Raw genomic sequence first — 15,644 nt, 5'->3', positions numbered from 1 at the left:
TATATATATATATATATATATATATATATATATATATATATATATATATATATATATATATATATATATATATATATATATATATATATATATATATATATATATATATATATATATATATATATATATATATATATATATATATATATATATATATATATATATATATATATATATATATATATCTTATAGTAAAAATGGATACATAAGGGTGGAAAATCACAGGAATAATACCATATGTCCAACGCAAGATACAATATGTGTGTTCAATTCCTTCAAGAATCAATAAATGAATTTATACTATAAATTCATTTATTGATTCTTGAAGGAATTGAACACACATATTGTATCTTGCGTTGGACATATGGTATTATTCCTGTGATTTTCCACCCTTATGTATCCATTTTTACTATAAGATGAATTCTAGCTCATGCTGAGCACTTCAACTCTAGCCCGTCTTTATATATTGTTATATTAACAATACATAATTATACAAAGATTTGCAGTTTATATATATATATATATATATATATATATATATATATATATACGTGTGTCTGAGAAAGAGAGAGAAAGAGAGTGAGTGTGCGTGCGTGCGTGCGTGCGAAGGCGCATGACCTAGTGTGCAAAGTATTGCACCAGACGGTTTTCTTTGTCTTCTTCGGCAAAACCCCTCATTTCACGATGCTCCCATCCACTCAGTTGTAATTTGGTATCTCTGCGTCGGAATATCCTTCCAATCAGGGGGAATGTTCGCCTGCTCAGCACCAACTAAGACCATTATTTAAAACAACGATCATATCAAGTAGCCAGCATGGGAAAAAACTGTATAGGTAATAATTACTATAAATATATAATTATATAAATATAATTATAATTAAGGGTACTGGGGAGGTACCACCATGCTAGAAATAGCAGTCAAAACTGACTCTAAAACCACATCACATATCCATACAGCACAGGTAAGATGTGTGTGAATTAGCACATGTGTGTGTTTATGTATACATATACATAAGCGTGTGTGTATATATATATGCATATATGTATATATGTATATATATATATATATATAGATAGATAGATAGATAGATAGATAGATAGATAGATAGATAGATAGATAGGTAGATAGATAGATAGATAGATAGATAGATAGATAGATAGATAGATAGATAGATAGATTCAAGGTGGATATGGTACTTAAGTTTAGGCACCAGAATTAAGTATGACATTATCCATACAGTTTCAAAATAAGGTGATTAAAATCAAAATAAGCTTTTATATATTTATATATATATATATATATATATATATATATATATATATATATATATATATATATATATATATATATATATATATATATAGACACACATACACGCATATACAGGGCTGTGAGATAAATTTCTCCGCTATTTTGTGTTTTTGTTTGTTTGTTTTTGTTTTTTGTTCTTTTTTTGTTCTTGCTTGACACTCTATCGTCACATATTTGAGAAAGACATAAAAAATTTATTCAAATTTCAAACTAGATAAACAAAAGTTGTAGAGAAAGAATAGAGCTACAAAAAGAAAGACATGAAATAATAATAAAAAGAATTTTTCCGGTTGATTCAAATAACATTTTGAAAGGATTAAATTATATAAATGGTGGGGAGAGGAAGGAAAACGAACGATTTTATCTGACAACCTTGTGTGCTTCATTCGATATACCGTTTGTGTAATCGTGTATTACATCTAAATATAGCTTCCAATTTATATTATGTACCCTGTAAATATTTTACTTTCAATATTTAACTAAAAAAAAAGAGCCTGTACGTTTACTTTTCTATCGATATTTAACTAGAAGTATCAATTTCTAAATTAAAATCGAATGCAATAGAGAACATTTTTTTTTCTCGAGAATAAAAATTACTTTTTAAATTTCAAAAGGAAAATAAGCAGAAAAGATTACCAACAAAAGATGAAATCTTAAAAATTCATTATTAGCAGACGATTAAAACATTAATCATTTTCTACTCTCATACAACACAAACCGCCATATTGATTACTAAATTGATATCATGCTAGCAACTAACTAACTAAGCTATGCATCTAGCTCTATAATTAACTGTTTTTATATTTAATCCGCATGAGTTATTGAAAGACCAATATTTTAAAACGTCTGCTTTTATCCAGGTGTGGTAATATAAAACTAAGACCTCATTAATTTCCTCAAATGATGTATATTCCAGTCGATACAGTATCATCCTCGAAGGAGTAGAATCTACTCCAGCATCAATCAAATTTCCGGTTGTTCTATCAGACGGTCCATGTTTAAAGATGGGTAGCAGCGTCAGTAGTAGATCAATATGAAGGTAGCCAACTCTCTTTCTCTCTCTCTCGCTCTCTCTCTCTCTCTCTCTCTCTTGCTTTCGCACTCTCTCTTTTTTCTCTCTCTCTCACTCTCTCTCCCTCTCGCTTTGTCTTTCTCTACCACTTTCTATCTATCTATTTATCCATTTATTATATACACACATAGATATGTATGTGTGTGTGTGTATGTCTTTGTGTCTGCGCACCTGTGTGTGTGTGGGTATATAGTATCAATCCATATATAAGATATAAGTACATACATACGTATACACACACACAAATGACGTGTGTGAGTGTGTGTGTGTGTGTGTGTGTGTGTGTGTGTGTGTGTGGTTCTATGTATATGAGTATGGTATTTTTCCCGAACTTTACTCTCTTCATCCATCTCCCTAGCTATCTTATCTATCACCCTCTATTCCTTTCTCTCTTTCACTCTCTCTCTCTCTCTCTCTCTCTCTCTCTCTCTCTCTCTCTCTCTCTCTCTCTCTCTCTTTCTTTTTGACATATATATATATATATATATATATATATATATATATATATATATATATATACATATATCTTTATATATACATATATGTATGTATATATGTACTATGTATGTGTATCTATATATTTTTTCGCCATGAACGGTTTGTATTTTTAAACCGAATGTAGTTTTCTGGTGTTATATTTATTCCTGAAGATGTGTAAAGAAATTTTGATTTATTAAGTCTCTTAATGAATTCTTTATACTGAAATATATATTGAAGAAGATAAATATGTTCATTTGAATATATACGTTTTTGCGTCGTAACTCCTTTATTACTATTTATATATATATATATATATATATATATATATATATAGCAGAGTAAGCACATAAATACGTGTGTGTGTAAAAATGTATATAGAGAGACACAGAGTCACACAGAAAACTGATAGAAAGATAGATACATTCATACACATATACATACATACATACTTGCATGCATGCATATATACATGCACACATGCATGCAGTTATGCATACATACATACATACATACATAATACATACATGCATACACACATATATACATACATACATAATACATACATATATGCGTGCATACATACATGCACAAAATCATATATACATACATTCACTGACAAAGAGACACAGACAAACATACATATAGATAGATAGATAGATAGATAGATAGATAGATAGATAGATAGATAGATAGATAGATAGATAGATAGATAGATTAGCTACGCATACAGGAAAGAAAATATCCTCCTAATTCTAGAGATCAGCTTTTTAGTATATCCTTCAAGTCCAATATATCATAAAACTTCACTACAATAGCATCAGTTCAATTGGCATTATATAATTGTCCAAAGTTGGCTAAAACGCATACCTTTGTTTAGATATCTCTCTGAGTGAAGAAAAATTCCGGTATAACACCTGCGACTTTCTTCGCATATATCTAATGATGTAGAGTATTTCTTCTTTCGAGGCAAATAGGATTATAATCTGTGTCCTCTTGAAGTGCACCTGCTTGTTCCAGCTCCAAAATTGTATGCATTTGTGTGAGATATGCGCAAGTATATGAATAATGCTGGAAAATATTTTTTTGCAGAATAATTACATTGGTTGCAATATATATCATGGGCGAAGCGCACTGTATAACCAGCTAGAGAAGGCGTCCGCTTGGATTTAAAATAGCAGTATCGTCTGTTCTTTTAGAACACCGACGTTTAAGTGGTGACAAACACTACTCATATATATATATATATATATATATATATATATATATATATATATATATATATATATATATATATATATATATATATATATATATATACAAGAATAAGGGCAGAGAATCGTCAATTAATAATAGAATTAATAATTAACAATTCTGCCAAGTAGTTCAGTATGAAAAAAACCTTTATCGGTAAAACTATTTATCATTATAAATATACAGGGATTAGCAATTGAGTTGCTTCTCCAACATACTGAAAATTTAGAAATAGCAGTCAAAGAACTACTGATTCCAAACTACAAATTTTTCTCTAAAATGGATGGCGATATTTATGGCACACATAGAACAAAAAACCGGAGGGAAAAGCGTAAACAAACCAAGCCTTTAGTTAATTGGATACGAATCGTTTCATGGTTAAGTGAATGGAAATTTCACTATTCCAATCTTCAGCCTCAATATTCTGATAAATTTGAAAGTGTCTCTAAAAAAAATTCACGGTAACTTTTGGCCATGCGACACCAAAAATCAACGATAAGAAAGGCACTTACGAATTCATCGGCTAGCGAGTTCAGGCACCTCACCTCAAAGAAATCTATTCCATGTGCGTCACAAATAGTCCCGTATGAAAAAAAGTCCCGTGTCGAACTGGTTACGGTTTAGCCATCTAACTTAGAGATATCAAATATAAAATATACAAGAATAAGGGCAGAGAATCGTCAATTAATAATAGAATTAATAATTAACAATTCTGCCAAGTAGTTCAGTATGAAAAAAACCTTTATCGGTAAAACTATTTATCATTATAAATATACAGGGATTAGCAATTGAGTTGCTTCTCCAACATACTGAAAATTTAGAAATAGCAGTCAAAGAACTACTGATTCCAAACTACAAATTTTTCTCTAAAATGGATGGCGATATTTATGGCACACATAGAACAAAAAACCGGAGGGAAAAGCGTAAACAAACCAAGCCTTTAGTTAATTGGATACGAATCGTTTCATGGTTAAGTGAATGGAAATTTCACTATTCCAATCTTCAGCCTCAATATTCTGATAAATTTGAAAGTGTCTCTAAAAAAATTCACGGTAACTTTTGGCCATGTGACACCAAAAATCAACGATAAGAAAGGCACTTACGAATTCACTTAACCATGAAACGATTCGTATCCAATTAACTAAAGGCTTGGTTTGTTTACGCTTTTCCCTCCGGTTTTTTGTTCTATGTGTGCCATAAATATCGCCATCCATTTTAGAGAAAAATTTGTAGTTTGGAATCAGTAGTTCTTTGACTGCTATTTCTAAATTTTCAGTATGTTGGAGAAGCAACTCAATTGCTAATCCCTGTATATTTATAATGATATATATATATATATATATATATATGTGTGTGCCCTGAAGTTTTTTCTAGACCAACGCCCCAACCCACAACCCGACACCTCCACGCTCATTCGTCTGGCCGAACTTGTCCTATCTCTCAACTGCTTCTCGTTCGCGGGAGATATCTACCAGCACCTCTCGGGAGTGGCCATGGGGACGAGAATGGGCCCCAACTACGCGAACCTCTTCGTTGGTTATGTTGAGGCCCAAATATTCTCCAGTTTCACTGATCCCACTCCCGAACTATACGGTCGGTATATCGACGACTGTATCGGTGCCACCTCTCTCTCCCGCGAACATCTTGACTCGTTCCTCTCTTTCGTTCAATCTTTCCATCCTGCCCTCCACTTCTCCTGTACTGTCTCTGACACCTCTGTCCCCTTTCTCGACATTTCGGTCAGCATCCTCCACTCCGCCCTTAGCACCTCCATCCACTACAAACACACAGACTCACACTCCTATCTCAACTTCTCCTCCTCCCACCCTAGACACACAAAACTTTCCATCCCCTATTCCCAATTCCTCCGTCTACGCAGACTTTGTAGCGACAGCCATGACTTTGAGACTCAGTCTCAACTCATGGCTCACCACTTTAGCCTGCGTGGATATCCACCCACCACCATCCACACCGCCCTTGCCAGAGCACGTTCTGTGGACCGTGCATCTGCTCTCTCCCCCCGAACCCGCCCTGCCGTTTCCCGCCTCCCTTTTCCCCTCACCTACCATCCCACCACCCTACCCCTCCAACGCTCCATTCTCCGAGCTTTTCGGCGCCTCCAGTCCGACCCCTCCACCTCCCACATCTTCCCTAATCGACCCCTCCCCTCCTTCAAACGAGCCCACAACCTACGGGACCTCTTGGTCCACAGCTTCTTCCCCAACCCAACCTCCCAACCTGGCTCGTTCCCCTGCTCCCGCCCACGCTGCCGCACTTGCCCTTACCTCTCCAACACCACCCTCCTCACCAGCCCCCATCACCGACCCTATCGCATCACCGACTCCTTCACCTGCACGTCTACCAACATCATATATTGCCTCTCCTGCTCTCTCTGCCAATCCCTGTACATCGGACAAACGGGGCGGCGCCTGGCCGACCGATTCGCGGAACACCTCCGAGATATCAACGTCGGCAATGACACCCCGGTGTCACGCCACTTCCGTTCTGCCGGCCACTCCTTGCGGCAACACCTGTCTGTGTTTGGATTGTCCATGCACAGGGGCCATCCGGACTCCCGTTTGCGCCGTGAACAGGGATTAATCTTCTATCTTCGCTCCTTTGCGCCACATGGGCTCAACTCCCCTCCACTCTTCATCTAACCCCCTCCTCCTGTCTCTCTCCCCCACCCTCCCTCCTACCACCCATCTCTCCCCTCCCCCACCTCCTTCTCCGACTCCTACTTCTTTGTACGTCTCTTCACCTCTCTTCATACTTCTCTCCACTCCCACTTCTCTTCACCCCTACTCTTTCTCTCCTCTCTCTTACTCTCTCTCACTCTCTTCTCTCGTACTCCCCCCTCTCTCACTCTTACTCTCTACACTCTTACTCTCCTACTCTTTCACTCCTCTTTCTCTCCTCTCTCTTACTCTCTCTCACTCTCTTCTCTCCTCTCTCTTACTCTCTCTCACTCTCTTCTCTCGTACTCCCCCCTCTCTCCCCCTCCCCCCTCTCCCGTACTCCCCCTCTCTCACTCTTACTCTCTACACTCTTACTCTCCTACTCTCTACACTCTTACTCTCTTACTCTCTCACCCTTACTCTCTCACTCTCTTCCCCTCTCTCTCACTCTCTTTCTCTTCCTTTCTTCTTCCCCCCCATACCCCTCTTCCCTCTCTCTCACTTTCTTTCTCTTCCTCTCTTTCTCCCCCCATACCCACCTTCCCCTCTTTCTCCCCCCATACCCACCTTCCCCCTCTCTCAATTCCCCTTCCCTCTCTTATACCCACCCTCTCTCCTCTCTTCCTCTCCCCTCCCATACCCATCTTCCCCCTCTCTTACATCCACCTTCCCCTTCTCCCTCCTCGTCAACACCCCCTCATAAGCTCATCCTACCACACCCCAACACACTCCTACTCTACCTTCCCACTCCACCCCATCCAATTCCTTACACCCACCACCCACCCCTACCCACATACCCCACCCTACCCACATACTCCTACCTCTACCCCACACTCCACCCATGCCTTCCCCACCTCCCAACACCCTCACATCACACCACACCAATACCCTCGCATCACACCACGCACACACTACAACTGACCAACTACTTTCTCCCTTTCTCCCTTCCCCCATTTTCACACTACATACGTCAAGATCACCAGCAGTCTACCTCCCACACACAGCCCCTCGTTCCCGATCACCGTTTGTTATCTCCCCCTTTCTTAGCTCTCCTAAGAATTTCTAACTTCCGGTCAGTCATTGTTATGATCGGCCATTATTATGATTGACCGTTGACTGAACACTATTCAATTTTTTTTCTCCGTGTTTTTCTCCTTGTCTCCGTATTCTTTCTGTTGAAGAGCGTAGCTCGAAACGTCAAAGACTTTCCGTATTCCCGAGCGTCATACTAATATATACTTTTGTTATTTACACCACCTGTCCTCGTCTGTTGTTATTTTTTGTATATTCTCCCATATATATATATATATATATATATATATATATATATATATAGGCGCAGGAGTGGCTGTGTGGTAAGTAGCTTGCTTACCAACCACATGGTTCCGGGTTCAGTCCCACTGCGTGGCACCTTGGGCAAGTGTCTTATACAATGGCCTCGGGCCGACCAAAGCTTTGTGAGTGGATTTGGTAGATGGAAACTGAAAGAAGCCCGTCGTATATATGTATACATATGTACGTGTGTGTGTATATGTTGTGTATCTGTGTTTGTCTCCCCCACCTCCAACATCGCTTGACATCCGATGCTAGTGTGTTTAAGTCCCGGCAACTTAGCGGTTCAGCATGAGAGACTGATAGAATAAGTACTAGGCTTACAAAGAATAAGTCCTGGGGTCGATTTGATTCGACTAAAACGGTGCTTCAGCATGGCCGCAGTCAAATGACTGAAACAAGTAAAATAATATATTGGCTATCGCCGAGCAAACACGCGAACTTACTTCGTCCCTACTTTCAGTTCGTGCCTCACAGCGTTCCTATACACATAATTTTTCACGTCTGGCCTCATAGCCTTTTCCGTTTGTTTTTCCTGTCTTGTTTTTTGTCCGCCACTACATTCCTCCATGGCACAGGTTTAATTTGTGTATACAAATTTAATTTTCGGTCCATGGGAAGAGCCGTTTTAACGATGCGTCCTGCCCAACTCTTCGAAACGCCGATGTTAAAACGGGGGTAGCTGATGAAGAAAAATGTTCTCTATGTGGCTCTGTACTCTGGTTATTATTATTTTCTTGTCTACGTTTTGTTTGCAATGTCCTGTACCCAGATATGCACCTATATATACAGGTAGACGTAGGTATGCACATACCTGTACGTATATATGCATATACTCATTATTATTTGTTATATATATATATATATATATATATATATATATATGAGTACATTTACCGCCATTTTAAAATGTATATATATATATATATATATACATACGATGGGCTTCTTTCTGTTTCTGTCTGCCAGATCCTCTCACAAGGCTTTGGTCGGCCCGAGCCTATAGTAGAAGACACTTGCCCAAGGTTCCACGCAGCGGGACTGAACCCGGATCCATGTAGTTGGGAATAAAGCTTCTTACCACACAGCTACGCCTGCGCCTTAGCCACGCCTGCGCCTTAGCCACGCCTGCGCCTTAGCCACGCCTGCGCCTTAGCCACGCCTTAATGTTTAACAATTCTGCAAATCTACTGGTACTTTTTTTCTATCGGCCCCTGAATGGATGAAAGTCAAACTAGACCTCTATGGGATTTGAACTCCGAGCACATAGATTGAGAACAAATAGCATGTGGTATTCCCTCTAACGGCTCAGCCAACTCGGTGTTAATCTCTATATTCCATTACTTATGAGATGAAATATTTTTATTCAACGTTAATAGATTCCCAGCGCGACCTGTTGCTTTCTAGAGCCGCACAAAAATGGCTGAAAGATTTCTCTTAAATCATTTCTGTAATAACTTAAAAGAAGAAGGACACGCGAGATGATGTCGTATTGGATATATGTTATGGATGAAGAATAATAAGATGGTCACATTTGGAACGTCTATTACTATAGGTCGGCTGGATCAGCTGACCTGGGACTCCACTACCAGATTCAATCCTTTACTTTTAGTCCGCTTTTTCTCTCTCTCCCTCCCTCTATCTATCTATCTAGCCATCTATATATTTACCTGTCTCTCTGACTGTCTTTCTCTCTCTCTCTCCTTCTGCCTCCCTCCCACCCTCTCTCCCCTCCAACTCTCTCGCTCCTTCTTTCCTTCTTTTTCTCCCCTCCTCTCTCTCTCTCTCTCTCTCTTCCTCTCCTTCATCTTTCCTTACCTCCATTTCTGCTTCTCTCTCTCTCCTCCCTCCCCCTCTCTTCCTTTGTCTTTCCTGCTCTCTCTCTCACTTCCTCCCACCCTTTCTGCTTTCCGCTTTCCCTTCCCTCTCTCTCCCCCTCTCTCCCCCTCTCTCTTCAGCTAACCTCATTCGTTCTCGTCATTTCAATTTTAGATTTTCACTCCAAAATTAATTTACAACAATATTGAATTAGCTTCACATACAGGATTAACTAATTTGCTGTTCAGTAAATTATCTTAATTTGCTATACTTTTAATGCCAACAGAACGAGCTTTCAGATTCTTTTCGATTCACCTGTCTTTCTCGCCAACAAACGCGCAAAATACAAAAAGGGAAAGACTTTCAGTGCCGAATTACGTGTATATATATATATATATATATATATATATATATATATATATATATATATATATATACATATATATATACATATATATATACATATATATATATATATATATATATATATATATATATATATATATATACACACACATATATATATACATATATATATATATAAAGATAGATAGATAGCTAGATAGATAGAGCTATAGATATATATATATATAGAGAGAGAGAGATATATGTATATTATATATGTATGTATCTATGCATGTATATGCATGTATGTAAATATATATATATATATATATATATATATATATATATATATATATATATATATATATATAACATATATATTTATATATATATATGTGTGTATATGCACATATGTATATATGCACACATATATATAAGTGCATCTATGTATTTATGTATGCATGTATATATATATATATATATATATATATATATATATATATATATATATATATATATATATATATATATATATATATATGTATATATATATATGTATATTTATATATACATATGTATATATACATATGTTTGCATATATATGTGTGTGTATGTGTGTGCATGTATGTATATGTATGTATGTATGTATGTATGTATGTATGTATGTATGCACTTATGTATATAAACACCAAAATTTCTTAAAATTGCTCTAAATTTGAAATTATTTCCACGAAAACTTACAGTTAGACATTTATTTTTAGGACTGCATGCCAATAATACTTTTACTTTTTATTTTCATATTTTAACTATATTTTATTCGTTGTTGTTTTTTGTGGGTGGGTGTGAAGGTAATCTTCATAATAACATTTTTATATTAAAAGTATTTATTCTATTTTAGTAACTTATTATTCAAAACATGTGAAGAAGAGGTTTTGTAAATATTGTTGCTTCTTATTCTTTCTTATGTTTCTTTGTTATTTTTATTAGATTTATTGCTGTTGTTGTTGTTGTTATTATTATTATTACTATTATTATTATTATTATTATTATTATTATTATGATAATCATCTTCATTAAGGCGGCGAGCTGGGAAAATCGTTAGCACCTCGGGCGAAATTCTTAGCGGTATTTCGTCTGTCTGTCTTCACATTCTGAGTTCAAATTCCACCGAGGTCGAATTTTACTTTCATCCTTTCGGAGTCGACGAATTGAATGCCTATGAAATATTGAGATCGATGTAATCGAATAATCGCCCCCTCAAAATTTCAGGTCTTGCACCTTCAGTAGAAATTATTTTTTGTTTTGCATTTGTACAAGTTGGATCCAAGTTTCACCCAGAGACCTCAAGAGACAACAAGTTAGAAGTTCATGTAGGTGTTATGCCTAGGGTACCATATATTTGGATTTGTACAATTTTGTTCAAGTGAATGTTTAAGAAACCATAAGAAAATTATGTGTTTGCTTTAAAATTTGAGATCACATAGACAGTATTTTACGTAGGATATGGGCAGTTCCCATGAGCACTATCTTTTGAACTTCAGCCATTTTGGGGTTTCCTGGTATTTATTATTATTATTATTATTATTATTATTATTATTATTATTATTATTATTATTATTATTATTATTTAAGACAGCGAACTGGCAGAATTGTTAGCGCTCTGGAAGAAATGCTTAGCGATATTTCGCCCTTCGCTAAGTTCTGAGTTCAAATTCCATCGAGGTCGACTTTGCCTTTCATCCCATCGGTGTCGATAAATTAAGTACCAGCGAAACACTGGGATCGACGTTATTGACTACTCTTCTCCTCCACAGTACAGGTGAGATTTTCTACAGAGGGGGGAAGCGAGGAACTGGTTCTGGTGCCTATCTACCTGGGTTATTGAGTAGCAAGAATTTAAATTAGATATATTCTACCAGAAATAGACATCAGCTGGGTGGTGCCAGCTGTCCTTCTGAGGTACAGAAGCTGCAAGAACAAAACTAGTTGGGTCAAGGCATGGAGTTGTGGGTGCAGTTGGATTAGGAAGTGTAGGAGCAATCCCGGACATCATAAGTTTGTCAGATGACACTAACCTTCATATGGTCGTTGAGGGCAGAAAGTTGAGATATCACCTGTGTGGAGATACAAATCCACAGCTAAATGAAGAAAAGTACACTCCTGCCAACACGACTATTACAAAAGCAATAACAAGGGCAACAACATGGAAGGTGACCGCTACAGCAGCAAAGCAAAAACAACAACAATAACAGCAACAGAATTACGGTAGTATCTACAGCAGTAGCGACAACAGCAACAAGAACAATAACAGTTGGAGCAGAAAACTCACCAACATCACTGTCTTCGACATTCCAGACAGCAGCAAAACAACGGAGTCAGAATCACCAAAAACAAAATATTTATTAACAGAACAGCAAAAATCGCCCCAAAACATACCCCTCTCCTTTTCGGACCCCTCGAATATGTCTTGTAATGAAGGGGAAAATGAAGAGCGTATATTGCAAAAAAAGTCGCCAAGCTTACAAAAAAAAAGAACCATGGTTCCGTTTTTCGTGGCTTGGATCGCAGCAATGTGATATCTGCTCCCGTAGTTCGGATGAATGGTTATCTATTGGAACTATTCAGCATCATGCGCTCGGTCCGTCAAGGTTGTCCTCTATCGTCTCTTCTGTGTGCAATGGCCCTAGATCCACAATTGCAGAAATTGAGAGGCATCCCACACGAACTAGGACGCTGGAGACGTGTCAACATACACAAACGATTTCGCTGTCATAGTGTCGAACTGCAGGCACGTAGACCTGATCGGCACTGCTCCAAAAGAATACGAGGCAGTGGCAGAAAGACCAAGGAAACAAAGAAAAGTCGGTGGGTCTGCAGTTCAGTACCTGGAGATCAGTTAAACTGCTCGGGGTCTGGTTTGGTCCGCAAATCCAGGAGGAGAAGGACTGGACGATGTGACGAGCAGAGAGGCCAATCTTACCCAGAAATGGACCTAGAGAAAGCTATCTCTGAAAAGCCGAGCGAATGCTTACATCACCTCCGTTATATACTACTGCCTGACCGTCGTGCCCTACCCCTGTTTACGTCTGGCCAGACTGGAACACACACTCTTCCGCTTTCTGTGGAAGGAACACGTTCCACTAGTCAAGCACTTCGATTTGCTCTCAATACCCGCTGAATGGAGAACTGAGCATGCCGTGGCTACTGATGTGCAGACATGCGCTGAAGCGAAGACATTTCCAGTGCTTCCTTGACGATGAGCAGGTATGGTCGCCGCTTAACAAACAGAATTTTCCACAACTCATCTCTTCAACTGAGCTGCAATCCTGTATTAAGCGTAGACGGAAGCAAGGCGCCTGGTACCTCGAGTGTCGTCTGGCGCTCACTGTCCTCTATCAGTTGGACAATGTGGTCGGTGGAAGTTCTACTCTGGAGCTCTATAGATTGCTAGTGGCGGGCAAGTGTCCGTGTTTGTCCCCCCACCCCACCCAACATCGCTTGACAACTTATGCTAGTGTTTTTGCGTCTCCCTTTAGCTTAGCGGTTCAGTAAAAAAAAAAAAGACCTTTAGAATAAGTACCAGACTTACAAAGAATAAGTCGTGGGGTTGATTTGTTCGACTAAAGGAGGTGCTCCAGCATGGCCGCAGTCAATTGACTGAAACAAATAAAAAGAAAAGAAAGAAAGGATCCTCATTATTTCTATTATTTACATTCTTTTCATTCCAGTTTAGTACCCTAACCATTTTTTGTCATAATTATTTTGCTGATTACAATCGAATGTAATTTTCAAACTGTTTTCACTTTATAACCTTCTTAGTTTCCACTTTTTTTTTTAAATTTTTAGAATTCTTAAAGCGATTTCTTTAAGATGAATACGTTGTTTTTTTTCGTTTTGGCTTTTTTCGTGCAGTTTTTGTTGTTATTGTTGTTGTTTTTGTTAAAAACTCTTTATTAATCTTCGCAGGAAAGAGTAAAAGAAATGAAACAAACTTGAATAAAAAAGTATTCACAAAGAAATGAACCAAAAAAATGAGGCCAAATTTAATTTAGAGAAAAAAAATAACGTCATTTGGAATCAGTTTTTGGTGCAAAATGAATTTTCGAAACGACGTTTATATTTTTTATCTTATTTAAGTCATTGCAATGTCAGACTTTAGATTCTATCAAGGAAAACCAAAAGTTATGTAAATAAGAGATTTCTTCACCATTTTTGCGGAGATGTACTTTATCTCAAAAGCGTTGTGCACCTGGCCCTTCATGTCGCATGTCGTTCAACAATAGGGTCCACGTTTTTTAGAAATATTAAGATTATTTTCGACAATTGGAGCGGAACTGGTGTCGATGTAATCGACTTACATCCTTGAAGCGGTCTTTCAACATGGCCACAGTTCAACGACCGAAACAAGTATAAGATAAAAGACACCACATAAAAAAGTATGTATGCGTAGGAGTGGCTGTGTGGTAAGTAGCTTGCTTACCAACCACATGGTTCCGGGTTCAGTCCCACTGCGTGGCACCTTGGGCAAGTGTCTTCTACTATAGTCTCGGGCCGACCAAAGCCTTGTGAGTGGATTTGGTAGACGGAAACTGAAAGAAGCCCGTCGTATATATGTATATGTATATATATATATATATATGTGTGTGTGTGTGTGTTTGTGTGTCTGTGTTTGTCCCCCGACATCGCTTGACAACCGATGCTGGTGTGTTTACGTCCCCGTAACTTAGTGGTTCGGCAAAAAGAGCCCGATAGAATAAGTAAGTACTAGGCTTTCAAAGAATAAGTCCTGGGGTCGATTTTCTCGACTAAAGGCGGTGCTCCAGCATGGCCACAATCAAATGACTGAAACAAGTAAAAGAGTAAAAGAGTGTATGCGTATTTATATACTACGTATATGGAGAGATGCGTGAATGTGTGAGTATCTGTATGTCTACATGCACATACGGAAGTGCATGTATGTAGACGATATATGCGCGCTTGTGTGTGTGAGTGAATGCGTATAGTCATCACATGCGGTGGTGAGTGCATTTCAATACAGACTGTAAGAAATAACAAGGTACATACCTGTATCACAAGTTAAGCTGCAAGGACTGATAATGTTGGCTCGCCAGGAGTAGATCAACAAGTGACCATCAGCTTCAACATTATTGTGATCTACAGAGGAATTATCTGCAATGGAAACCGAGAAATGTTCAGTTTTCTTGTGTCGTAGGCTTGAGAAGAAAAAAAAGGTGGGTTAGACCAAAATAGTAAAATATAATACATTTTATCCAACGTGTTGTTCTTTTGAAGGAAAATATGAGAAGTGAGTTCGCTGCCTTGTTTCTATGCTTCTTTTATTTTTTTGAGGTTTTTT

General features: G+C 37.7%; 1 protein-coding gene across 1 annotated transcript in view; it reads right to left on the bottom strand.

Annotated features, from left to right (window-relative positions):
- LOC106868249 (ADAMTS-like protein 2) overlaps positions 1–15,644 on the bottom strand; it is a 203,985-nt gene that overhangs the window by 27,244 nt on the left and 161,097 nt on the right. The window contains exon 10 of the mRNA XM_089339520.1: positions 15,353–15,457. Within this exon, the coding sequence (XP_089195646.1) occupies positions 15,353–15,457 (105 nt within the window). The remainder of the gene's footprint in view (positions 1–15,352; positions 15,458–15,644) is intronic.

This window comes from Octopus bimaculoides, chromosome 22 (assembly GCF_046866305.1).
Source record: "Octopus bimaculoides isolate indiv1 chromosome 22, ASM4686630v1, whole genome shotgun sequence".
NCBI classification, from domain to species: Eukaryota; Metazoa; Mollusca; class Cephalopoda; order Octopoda; family Octopodidae; genus Octopus; species Octopus bimaculoides.
The sequence above is the reverse complement of the archived record's forward strand: the minus strand, read 5'-3'. Positions and strand labels throughout refer to the sequence as shown.